Source organism: Populus nigra, chromosome 3, assembly GCF_951802175.1.
Source record: "Populus nigra chromosome 3, ddPopNigr1.1, whole genome shotgun sequence".
NCBI lineage: Eukaryota > Viridiplantae > Streptophyta > Magnoliopsida > Malpighiales > Salicaceae > Populus > Populus nigra.
In genome coordinates, this window is record NC_084854.1 from 24775169 (window position 1) to 24788454 (window position 13286).

General features: G+C 31.4%; 1 protein-coding gene across 1 annotated transcript; it reads left to right on the forward strand.

The window, feature by feature from the left end:
- The first annotated feature begins 4925 nt into the window (after positions 1-4925).
- Positions 4926-9654, forward strand: LOC133688210 (putative SWI/SNF-related matrix-associated actin-dependent regulator of chromatin subfamily A member 3-like 1). Its single transcript, XM_062107624.1, has 3 exons — positions 4926-6730; positions 7719-8010; positions 8565-9654. Exons 1-3 carry the CDS (start codon positions 5186-5188, stop codon positions 9368-9370), a joined length of 2643 nt encoding a protein of 880 aa, XP_061963608.1. The 5' UTR covers positions 4926-5185; the 3' UTR covers positions 9371-9654.
- Positions 9655-13286: the final 3632 nt, after the last annotated feature.

Sequence of the window (13286 nt, forward strand, 5' to 3'; positions counted from 1 at the left end):
TAGTCAAGTCTTATTCTGTCATCGAGTTTATCTAGATTAATCGTATTCTGAGTTGAATTACTTGGTTATCTAGATTTTAACATCTAACTCAGTTCAAATATAAACATAACTTGAGTTAGATTTTAAATTGACATACCGCTACATCAGCCAATCAAATTAAATCAAGTAAACTTATGTAAAGTCTCAACGCATGGTATGAACATCAACAGTCTTGATTTGGATAATCAAGATAGTTCTCTTGATGTAATGTATCTTGAAACATATGTAATCCCTTTTTACTTTTCAAGAACACCAATTATCCACAAAGACTAGCAATCAATTATAAATGAAAAAGGTTTCTAGATGCCACCTTTATGCAATCAATCAGAAGAAAAGGATGCGTATGTTCGATTCGTGGAAATCTGGACTATCTTGTGACAGGTGGGCAAGGGCCTATCCATAAACACAGAATCAGAAAATTGTATCGAAGGAAGCTGTAATTATTATAATTATCTTCACATTACTAATTTCCCATTTTTCTTTTCTTGATCATTTTATTACTATTCGGATTCTTTCAATCAATAACTTTGTTAAAGCCTGATGTTCTAATTTATTTCTATCCTTTTTTATTTATAAATTATTCTGCATTTAGATTGATCCAAGGCATCCTTGTGGGGCAATCTTGAATATATATTTTAAGAAATAGCCCGAATAAATTCCTGTCAGCCTTTTCTTATGATGTTTTCTTTGGGAGAAAGTGTTGAGCTATGACATCTCTTTCCGTTTGTTTGTTTGTTTTGTGGGCTGGAGAGTGATTCTTTTTAAAAAATATTTTTTTAATTAATCTTTTATTATTTTTAGATTGTTTTGATATGTTAATGTCACAAATAAAAAATATTTTAAAATATAATTATTATCACAATAACATATGAACTTTTAAAAACTTTTAAGGTAGACCAGGAATTAATATGAAATTGTTAATAAGATATCATACAATATTTTAATTTTTAAGTTAAATTATTTATTTAATATAGTATGTCAAAAAAAAAATCCTTGAGTTTATGTTTCATCACCTTTATTTTTTCTAATTAAAAATATGAAGTAAACTATCTATCGTCTTTAACTTACAGTAATAATTTTTAATCTTATCATCTTTATTCTTTCTAATTAAAACTATAATTTCAACACGATCTAGGGTAAGCCGTGAACATTCGAATTTAATAGTTTTTTCTGATGTCATGCTCTTGACATCTCTTTTGTCTTTTCAGGTAAACCAAGCTTTTGAATATTCCGGCGCGGGCGAGTAAGCTGAGTGGGAGTTGTGAGTCAAAAGAACTTCGATCCTCCTCCATCGCAAACTCCCCGTGAAGAGAAGGAAGACGTTGAGCAAAACGGAACCAACAAAAGGAAATTGGAAGTATTGCTGACTACACAGCCGAAGTTAGAGCACAGGCCCTGGAGTTTGTTAACCTGTATTCAAAATATTAAAATAATATTTTTATATTTTTTTTATGATTTTAATTTGATAATATTAAAAAATATAAAATTATTATTTTAATATATTTTCAAGTAAAAAATACTATTTATAATAATATTAAATACATGCTCAGTAGACAATCCTAACCTTAGTGATATATATAATAAAAACAAAGGGTTAAACTCGAAACTTTTCAGCAGGAGCTCCAAAAAAAAAAAAATCATTTGAAATTACTTGTTCATTCAATACAGAGATTGCAAACTCCTTTCTCCTTTTTTTTTAAGAGAGATTTCTTTCAATTCTTGATTTTCGAGTAAATGATAGATTAGTCCCTCTAGTTTTTGAGAAATCAATTAATTAGTCTTCCTTAGTTTTTTTTTTAAAAAACCAAGTATATTGTTCTTTTCGCCCATTTCATGTTCTTTTCCAATCTTTTTTTTTGTTTTAAAAATAGAAAAATAGATATTATGGAAAGATTTATGAGGACAGAAGACACTTTTTGAAATAAAATAATATTAAATTAAATATAGTCAATACTAATTAAGGAAATAAATAATTAAATAATTATTTAATTTAAAATCTTAATTTTAATTTAATTATGGTATTGACAAAGGAATCACCAAGTGAGAATTGAATTTGGTAAGATTTGATGATTTTTTTAAGAAACTAACCCTCACAAGTTTTATCATAATTTTTGTTGATTTTAATGCATTTATTTTTTTCTTTACTTTTTGAATGTTGTTGAGGTGTTTCATAAAATTTGGGGATAGATGGAGAGGAAATTGGAACAAAAGTAAAAGATGTGGGGACTGATTCAAACAAAAATAGTATATATATATATATATATATATATATATATATATATATAAATAAAGGGAGAAAATTAAAATTTACCCCGCACTATTTATCAACTTTAGATCATGTTTGACATGTTAAATTATTACATGAGTAAGTTTTATCAAAATAAAAGTGTAATTTTAAATCCTATCTTGAATTCAACTTAAAACAAGATAAAGAAAAAAGATCCGGTTCAACCTGATTTAATCTAAATTTTTTGAAAACAATATTAAAATCACGCTGTTTGAAAAATAATTTTAAAAAACTAGCCAGTTAATAAATAAGTTTTAATAATTTAAACCTCGAGTCAGTTTGTGTTTTTTTAAAAAATAAAAGTAAGTGTAAAAAGTAAAAACAAGTTTTCAAAATTATTTAACATAAGATGGGCAATTAGAATATAAGAAAATTACATGAGCAAGATTATCCTAGGGATTTTATCTATAACTTTATCTGATGCAAAATTCCATTCTCATAAACTATAATTTAATCGTTTATAATAATATAATTCTTAAGAACATATATAGTTAGAGGAATATGAGAACACTAAAAGTGTTTATAAGTTCGAGGAAGAGAAAAATCATAGCATAAAAGTTTTTATTTCTTAAAAATCTTGTAACCAATCCTTCATCTTGTACCCTCAATTTGCATAATTTGGGTGTTAATATTTTTTTTTTATATCATCAAATGACTTTAATCACTACCTTTAACTCCATTACTCCATATTAAACATCTTCTTAGAAAATAAAAATAAGTTTAAATCAATAATTGCACTCCAAAAATCAAATTTTAATACTCCTTTCAAACCCCCTATTTAAAGAAAAGAAAAAAAAACTTATGTTGTTACAATAATATTTATAATACTTGTTTAATTAATATTTTTTATTTATTCATGTTTTATCGTTGGTGAGTGCTACATTCTATAATTTATTATTTACGGAGATACTAAAATTTCATTTTTAATACAAATATATTTGGATTTCTTGAGATTTATAATATGATAACAACAAAATATAAATTTTAAAATTTTAAAATATCTAATAACTTTACATTTTAGGATTCATTGTTAAAAAAGATGGTAAAACTTCTTCTTTATCACATATATACTTGAATTTCTATGAGATTTATAATATCCTTATAATGCAATGTATCTTTTAAGAATTTTATGATAACCTGTAACTTTATATTTAAGAATCAATTATTGACGAAGATACTAAAATTTCATTTTAAACATAATTATACTTGAATTTATCGAGATTTATAATAAAATAATAATGTAATATATCTTTTAAAAAATTTAATGATAGTCTATAACGTACATATACTTAGATTTCTCAAAATTTATAACGTGATAACAATAAAAAATATTTTTAAAAAAATTTAAAATATCCTATAACTTTACATTTTAGGATCCAACATTGATGAAGATGCCAAAATAGATATACTTGAATTTCTTGAGATTTATAATTTAATAACAATGTAATATATATTTTTAGAATTTTTATGATGGTATATAACTTTGTATTTTAGAATCAATCATTGACGAAGATACCAACATTTTATTTTTAACATAGATATACTTGAATTTTTTGAAATTTATAATAAAATGATAGTGCAATATATATTTTTTAAAAATTTGTGATAGTCTATAACGTAGATATACTTGGATTTCTGAAGATTTATAATACGATAACAACAAAATATATTTTTAAAAAAATTTAAAATATCCTATAACTTTACATTTTAGGATCCAACATTGACCAAGATGCCAAAATTTCATCTTCGTCATAGATATACTTCAATTTCTTGAGATTTATAATATAATGACAGTGCGATATATATTTTTAGAATTTTTATGATAGTCTATAACTTTGTATTTTATAATCAATCATTGATGAAGATACCAAAAATTCATTTTTAACATAGATATACTTGAATTTCTTGAGATTTATAATAAAATGATAATGCAATATATCTTTTTAAAAAATTTATGATAGTCTATAACGTATATATACTTGGATTTCTCAAGATTTATAATATAATAATAACAAAATATATTTTTAAAAATTTAAAATATCCTATAACTTTACATTTTAGGATCCAACATTAACGAAGATGCTAAAATTTCATCTTCATCATAGATATACATGAATTTCTTGAGATTTATAATATAATGATAATGCAATGTATCCTTTTAAAAGTTTTATGATAATTATAACATAAATATACTTAGATTTCTCTATATTTATAATACAATAACAACACAATATATTTTTTAAGAAATTAAAATATTTTATAACTTTACATTTTAGAATTCATCATTAACAAAGTTACCAAAATTTTATCTTTCATCGTAAATATATTTAAATTTTTCGAGATTTATAATATAATGATAACAAAATATATATATATTTTTAAAAAATTATGATAATTTATAACTTCATATTTTAGAATTAATTATTTATGAAGATATCAAAATTTTATTTTTAACATAGATATATTTGAATTTATTAAGATTTATAATATAATTACAGCGCAATATGTCTTGTCGAGAATTTAGAAAAATCTACCTACCACCCATTTTATAAAATCACACCAAACAACAAAAAATGCCAAGAACAAAAACTAATTTCTTTGCAGTTTCCAACGTCAATTTTCAACAGTCAGTTATACTATAGATAAAGACTGGCCAGCTCCTCTCTCTATATCTCTTTCTCTCTCAAGACCCGCCCTTTTAGACCCTCCAATTCAAACACAAACATTAAAACGGCACAACCTGCTACATGTCTTAATCTCACAGATTCTTGAACGCCACAAAACACCTCTGTCTAACCCACCGTTCATCGACTCGAAAGACACAAAAAGACTCGAACTTTCTTTGATTTTCTTACTTTAATGGAAGAATTTCAAGAGGATCATGAAGACCCAGTGAGCCTTTACATGTCTCTTGATAATTGGCAGGATTGTTCTTATTTACAAGAAACCCCAAATGAGTCATTCATGGTTGGTTTTGTTATAGCCAATATAGTGGGTTTACAGTACTACTCAGGCACAATTACTGGCCGTGAATTGGTTGGTCTTGTGAGGGAACCACTTAACCCTTTTGATCAGAATGCTTTAAAGGTACTGAACACTAGGTGTCTTCAAGTGGGTCACATTGAAAGGTCAGTTGCTGCTGTTTTATCTCCTTTAATTGATTCTAATATGATTAATGTTGAAGGTATAGTGCCTAATTCCAGGAGTGGTGGTAATAAGTATAAAATTCCCTGTCAAGTTCATGTCTTTGCTAGGGTAGAGGATTTTGAGAGTGTTAAAACTGCGATTTCGCGAGGTGGCTTGGTTTTACTTTCTCAAATGGAAGTAGGTTTTGGGTTATCTGAGGCTATGGTGGTTAAAGAGAAGAATAAGAAAAGCGGGCTAAAGAGTTTGGATGAGATATTTAAATTGGTTGATGAGAACGTGAATAAGAAAGGGAAATTGGGGGCTTTAGAGCCTCCAAAGGAAGTGATAAAGTCTCAACTTTTTGAGCATCAAAAAGAAGGGTTATGGTGGTTGGTTAATAGAGAGAATTCTGGTGAACTACCTCCTTTTTGGGAGGAGAAAGATGGGGAGTTTGTGAATGTTTTGACGAATTATCATACTAATAGGAGACCGGAGCCTCTGCGAGGTGGGATTTTTGCTGATGATATGGGGTTGGGCAAGACTCTAGCTTTACTCTCTTTGATTGCTTTTGATAAATGTGGTGGTGGTACTGGTGTTGTTGGAGGCAATAAAGACAATGTTGCTGAAGAAATAGGTGGGGATGATGAGGATGTATCTGTTTCTGGTAGTAAGAAGGGAAAGAGGGGTAGAGCGAGTAAAAAGGTCATTGGAGGACGGAAAAAGCGTAAAGTTGAGGATACCCTTTCAGATGGAAATGTGAAGGGAAAGTCTGTCCTCATGGCTGATAAGTCTTCTGGTGTTCCGTGTGCTAAGACTACATTAATTGTGTGCCCTCCTGCTGTATTTTCAACATGGATAACTCAGCTAGAGGAGCACACTCAGCGTGGGTCATTGGGTGTATATATGTATTATGGGGAAAGGACTAGAGAAGTTGAGGAGCTTAAGAAGCATGATATAGTATTGACAACATATTCTACTTTGGCTGCCGAGGACCCATGGGAAGACTCCCCTGTGAAGAAGATTGACTGGTGCCGAGTCATTTTGGATGAGGCGCATGTGATTAAGAATGCAAATTCTCAGCAAAGTCGAGCAGTTACCAAATTGAATGCTAAGCGGAGATGGGTTGTTACAGGAACGCCTATCCAGAATGGATCACTTGATTTGTTTTCTCTGATGGCTTTTTTGAGGTTTGAGCCATTCTCCATCAAGAGCTACTGGCAAAGCCTATTACAGAGGCCACTTGCTCAGGGTAACAAAAAAGGGCTCTCACGACTGCAGGTAAATCATCCTATTGTTGATTTTTTTTTCTTCCGTTACTTGAAAATGTTACCTTCACATCAGCATGTTGGCTATCGACAATTGCATTGTACAATGTTGGAGTTCTGATATCCAGGATTTTCACAGCATAATTCCATTGAAAATTTTTCTACTTTGTAATAAGTATTTTTGTCTCCCAATATGATACCGGAAAACTCAGATCCGTGTGCCAATGAAATTCTGGTTAGTTTAGTGTTTAGATGATGGAAATGGGAAACGTGGAGGATGCATAAATATAGGATAAATGGTGTTCAACCTTTTAGAGATACAAAAAACCACCACTAACAAGGGATGAACTCACTGAATCTAAGGATACAGAAATATCACCACCTTAGAGATTAGAGTTTAGGATATCTCACCACTCAATGGCTTAATTATTGAAGTTTTATGTGCTGATTATTGACAAAGAAGGTAGAAGCATGCAAGTTAAAATTAATGTTGGGGAGAGATTTCAAGTTAAAATTTGACACTTGGGAGTCAAATTGTCGTAACTCCCCATAGAAAGCTAAGATCTGGGCATCGTTTGAAGCATTGGAAACTAGACATGTAGCTTTCTAGTCATATGTGAATTACCTGGTTTTTTCTGCTGAATTAATACATTTTTTTTCCTTTAAGTTAATCCCACAATCTAAGCCTATTATGAGAATTTTCAGCTGTCCTGAACCTTATTTAGCACCATTTATCTCATATTCATTTTTCCATTTAAGTTTTTGATTTATCAGGAATGCTTCTGCGTCACCATATATAATGTCATGGCTTAGTGCCTAGTTAGACATGATTGTGCCTTTCCCAACCACTACAAATTGCATTTTTTCCCAACCATTATTGTTTCTCTTTTGGATTCATATGCATATTTGCCTATGATTTTAGGATTTGATGGTTGCTAAATTTCTTTATTAGTCATTTTATTTTTAGGTTATGATTATGTCATGACTTCATATGATTTCAGGTTTTAATGGCAACCATTTCTTTACGGAGAACAAAAGATAAGGGTGTAATTGGATTGCCATCAAAAACTGTAGAGACTCATTACATTGAACTTTCTGGTGAAGAACGTGAACTGTATGATCAGATGGAAGCAGAAGCCAAGGGTGTTGTCCAAAATTTTATCAACACCAACAATCTAATGCGCAACTTTTCGACTGTACTTTGTATAATTTTACGACTTCGCCAGATATGTAATGATTTGGCATTGTGTCCTTCTGATCTGAGGTCACTCCTCCCCTCTAACAGTATTGAAGGTATTTTAACTTTTAATACTGCCTAAAGTTTTTTTTTCATTTTGGGTATGGCTATTTCAATTGCTGAGATTCTATCACAACTCTTCTAATATTATTTGGAAGGTGGATTTTTTTGGACCTGTTACATTGATTTATACATTCCACTCCTTAAATTTACTTCCATATTCCAAGCTCAGGATATGGCTATATGATACATCATATTTCAAACAGTTCTATATTGAGTGTTATATGGATTATCTTGCATATGCATGTCTTAATTATAATCTCCAAATTTGCACGCATCAATTTTTTCATTCTGGTTTGTTGTTGCTGAAAATCTCTGGTAATAAATTTATGCATCTTCCAAGATTGCTCGTTTCTTGTATATGGTTCCAGTTATAAGCAATATCGATGCTCAATGAAGTCCAATAACAAATTGCTGTGTGTTTTCATTCCTGTTTGATACAGGAAAGAAATGAGATTAGTTTGTTCAAATTACAAAAGCTTTTGATACAATTTTTTCCAAATGCTATGGTTATGGTATGCTTACTGTTTGAAACTTGATTCTATGCCAGATGTATCCAATAACCCGGAATTGCTTATGAAGATGGTCACGGTGCTACAAGATGGTGAAGATTTTGACTGTCCGATATGCATTTGTCCGCCAACTGAGACTGTAATAACACGCTGCGCTCACATATTTTGCCGACCATGCATTTTGAAAACCCTGCAGCGCGCCAAACAATGCTGTCCACTTTGTCGCCGTCCTCTATCCGTGTCTGACCTGTTCTCAGCCCCTCCTGAATCTTCTGGTTCTGACAACGCAAACACATCTTCAAGAACAACTACGTCTTCTAAAGTCTCAGCTCTCATAAAACTCTTGATAGCATCAAGGGCTGAAAACCCTGCAAGAAAGTCGGTAGTTTTTTCACAATTCCAGAAGATGTTGGTATTACTTGAGGAGCCACTAAAAGAAGCTGGTTTCAAGATCTTGCGGTTAGATGGGTCAATGAATGCAAAAAAGAGAGCTCAAGTTATCAAGCAATTTGGAGTGCCAGGACCACATGGACCAACAGTTCTGCTTGCAAGTCTAAAGGCTTCAGGAGCTGGTATAAACCTTGCAGTTGCTTCCAGAGTCTACTTGTTGGAGCCATGGTGGAATCCAGCAGTTGAGGAACAGGCTATGGACCGTGTCCACCGAATTGGACAGGAGGAGGATGTCACAGTTGTGCGGCTGATCGCTCAAAGCAGCATTGAAGAGAGGATATTAGAGATGCAGGAAAGGAAGAAGAAACTGGCAAAAGAAGCTTTTGGAAGGCGAGGAACAAAGACCCAAAGGGAGGTTGGCATAGACGATCTCCGTGCACTCATGTCCTTGTGAGTTCTGACTCTCACAACATTTCCATGTGTATGCATTCACTCAACACTTAATCATACATGTACGTGTATAATCCGGATAGGTTTATGCAACTTCAATGGCGTCTTGGTTTCTTTGGGCTGGGGGGCGGCGGGGGGTATACAACTTAAGGTGCAGATGATGCACAGGCACAAGGCTTGTAAGCATGCAAACCTTTTGGACAAGTTAGCCATCTATCTTTAATTTTTGAACAAAAAACATCCTTGATGGTTAGTTTTTAAATTTAAGAGATTGGTAATCACTAAGAATTTTTATTTCCTCTTCTCCTCTCTTTGCAACAGTTCTTTATCACTACTAAAATCTATTTGACATTGTGACAGTGATTGTTTTTTATTTGTAAATATATTAAAATAATATTTTTATATTTTTTTAAAATTTATTTTTAACATTACCACATCAAAACGATTTAAAAACATTTAAAAATTTTATTTTAAGCAAAACGAAAGGTTTTTCGCTAAATGCTATTTGGGCTGTGTTCCTAAACGGTGCCTTAGTGTTGCGATATCATAGTAATTTTGATGCCTTAGTGTTGCGATATCATAGTAATTTTTGTGGTTACAGTTTAAAAAGATAAGTTTAAGAAAAATTACAAATTGTAGCTTTTTTGTAATCTAGGTTTCAAGAAAGTGTTCAATGAAACTCATGCAAAATTGTGGTATATGTTGGATAACCAAATATTTTTAAAATTATAAGTGAGACAAAATGTAGACCAAACTACTAGTTTTTTGCAAGACTTATGCAAAATTATGGTGGTCTCCCTAAAAGCAGTAGTATCTCAAATTTCCAAGAAATGACCATGGTCTTTCTAATACTAAATGCATCACTATTCAAGGTATGAATGTAGTCTTTTCAGTGCTATATACATCACTTTTTAATAGATGAACTTGGTATCTCTGGTACTATATACTCTACCCTTCATGGGATGAATTTGATCTCCCCAATGCTATATGCATCACTCTTCAAGGGATGTACTTGGTCTCTCTACGGGCAGTAGTCCCTCAAATTACCAAGGGATGAACTTGATCTCTCAAGTGCTCCATGCACTACTCTTCATGAGATAAACTTATTTTTCTAGTGCTATTTGCACAACTCTATCTCCCAAGGCAATAACCCCACTCTTCAATGGATGAACTTGGTTTATTTAGTACAATATCAACATCATCTAGTCTTCAGTGGGGGGCTCCCATGCTTCGTAAAAAAAAAAAAAAATCATGGTGACCACTTTTTAGTAGAGGCCTCTTAAGACCCATGATGATGCTGAGAAAGCCACAAGCTCCTATACTCCACTCTAGAAATTTTTAAGGTTAAGACTCAATTATATTTGGTTCTACATAACCACTTAGAAATTTTTATAAAATGATAAGCATGGTATCCTCAATATTTTAGAATTTTTCTAAGTACATACTCTTGGTATTTTATGTCTGAAAAAATTTCTTTTAATCCAAAAGCATTTTTTTTTTTGCGCGTTGGGTTTGGCATTGCGAGGTCTAGCATTGGCCAAACCCAAGTACTCTTAGGTCTGGCCAATGTCAACCCAATGTTTGGGTTTGACAGATGGTGTTAGGCCCAATCACAACCTAGGTATGGCACTAGCGAGACCTAGGCACCATTTAGGTCTAGCGCCTACCAAACCAAGCTCTTGGGTCTAATAGGTGCTATCAAGCCTAGTAGCTTGGCCTGATACGTTGCTAGGCCAATAGGGGTGGGCCTAGTGCGTGTTTCCTGATAGTGTCGAGCCCAAGGATTTTGTCATCACAACTAGGGCATGACTGAATTAGTTGTACCTACAGATTCAAGCATAATACATAAATCTAACACCTTCAATTCTATAGATTTTTACATAAAATCTTGGAAGATTTATTTCTTCACAAATATAGTTAATTAAACAAGTCTACATTCCGCCAACACCATTAGATGTATTAAAGTTTTTCATGGCCTATCATGTCTTCATCTTTTAGCTGGATAAAATAAGTGGAATACAACTCAAAATATAACAAAGGTAAAATTACACTTTGGTCCTCCATCTCCATAAAAGGACAAGACTCATAAGTTATAAATAAACCATGAGACCTTCAAAACAAAGGTTTATAATTTTTATTCTTTATTGCATACATATTTTTAGAGCATCTCTCTCTAGAATATTATTTTATGTTCTCTCTCTAAAAAAATATTTATTTAAGCATTATAGAGTCTCCATTTCCATAAAAAATGATCTTTTATAAGTACTAGCCACAAGCCACCTTGACCTACCAAGTATCAAGTATAAGTTATCAACCACTTTGGCTAGAGAAAATAGATAAGATTGTCAGGACCAATTGATTAATCGATTATCCAACCCGAGAGCCTTGTTTCTAGGCTGCTTGAATTTTTAGGACTTAATAACTTGTATCACTTATTTGTTTTTTTTTTTTATTAATACAACTCAACCTGGGTTATGGGTTAAGGATTCATCTAGATCAACCGAGTGCTATTTTAAGATTATCTTTTTTAAAGATAAAATGAGACTTTTTTTTTTTTAAAAAAAGTTAAATTTAGTTTTGATTGGGTTTGATTAAGTCATATATTGACTCAACTTGTTTCATATCTACGGGTAACTAAATTGACTTACCAATCTAAGTTAATCCTAATTTAATAACACGAAAATAACAATGAGGAACTAGAGAGCTTTCATTCCAAAAGCTAAATAGCATTAAAGCAGCTTTTTGGCCGAAAAGAATATACAGTTATGGTGCAGCTATTACTAACAACTATATAGACATATTACAACATTTCTTAACACACTGTTTTCAAATCTTTGCATAGACCAAAAAATCAATTAGATTATTCAATAATAAAGTCAGTAAAAATTAAATTATAGAATATGTCATATCAGATTCGTGGGATAAATTTATATACAAAATATCTTTTAATAAATGATAAGGTAGTTGTTTTAAGTCTATATATTTTAGACTTAAAAAAGTTTGGAATAATATGGATTTAATAATAAGTCAAATCCAAAATACTTGGGTTCTATAATTAGTTGAACCCAATATAAATTAGGTTTGGTTGTGTACCAGATCTAATATACTTGGGTTTAGTTGATTGCTGAACCCTAAAGCAATATGAGTCTGATGAAATGTCAAACTCACTACTTTTAGGTTCTGTAATTAGCTGAATCCAACATGACATAGGTCTAGCATTATACTGGACTTAAAACACTTGGGTTCGACAATCAATCGAACTCGATATAACTTGAGTCTGGTGATATGTCGAACTCGAAAAACTTGGATTCAATCGTAAGCTAAACTCAAAGAAACATGGGTCTGAAAAGATATCATACCCAACTTATTTGAGTTCAACCATCTGCCGAACCCAATAAAAGTTAGGTCTAACGGGATGCCAAACCCAATAAATTTGGGTTCAATAATCTGTTGAACTCAGGGAAACATAAGCCTAGTGAGACACTAGACTCAACATGTTAGGGCTCATCCGCCCGTTAAACCCAAGAAAAATTGAGCCTAGCGAGATGCCAGACCTAATAAACTTAGGTTTAGCTATCAGTTAAACCTAAGAAAACATGGACTTGATAAGATGTCAAACCTAAAATATTTAAGTTCAACAATCAGGCGAACTCTAGGAAATATACCATATCCCAGACAATCATTTAAACTAAAAGTCTTATGAGTTGAATAAACCGTCATGTTATTTTTTCTAGATTTAGTTACATCTCAAGTCTTGAGTATCCAGGACTAAGGAATCCTACCTCTAGAATAATTACATGAATTATTCATATAAAAGGTAATGATCTCCCTACATTTATAGATATATAAAAGGTCTTTTAAGAGGCCTACTGTACTTACCATCTCAATAATGATATGTAAGATATATTTATTTCTTATTA

Coding starts and splice junctions, on each gene's coding strand:
- LOC133688210 (XM_062107624.1), top strand. CDS start 5,186: ATGGAAGAATTTCAAGAGGATCATGAAGACCCAGTGAGCCTTTACATG. Junction 6,731..7,718: donor AAGGGCTCTCACGACTGCAG/GTAAATCATCCT, acceptor ATATGATTTCAG/GTTTTAATGGCAACCATTTC. Junction 8,011..8,564: donor CCCCTCTAACAGTATTGAAG/GTATTTTAACTT, acceptor ATTCTATGCCAG/ATGTATCCAATAACCCGGAA.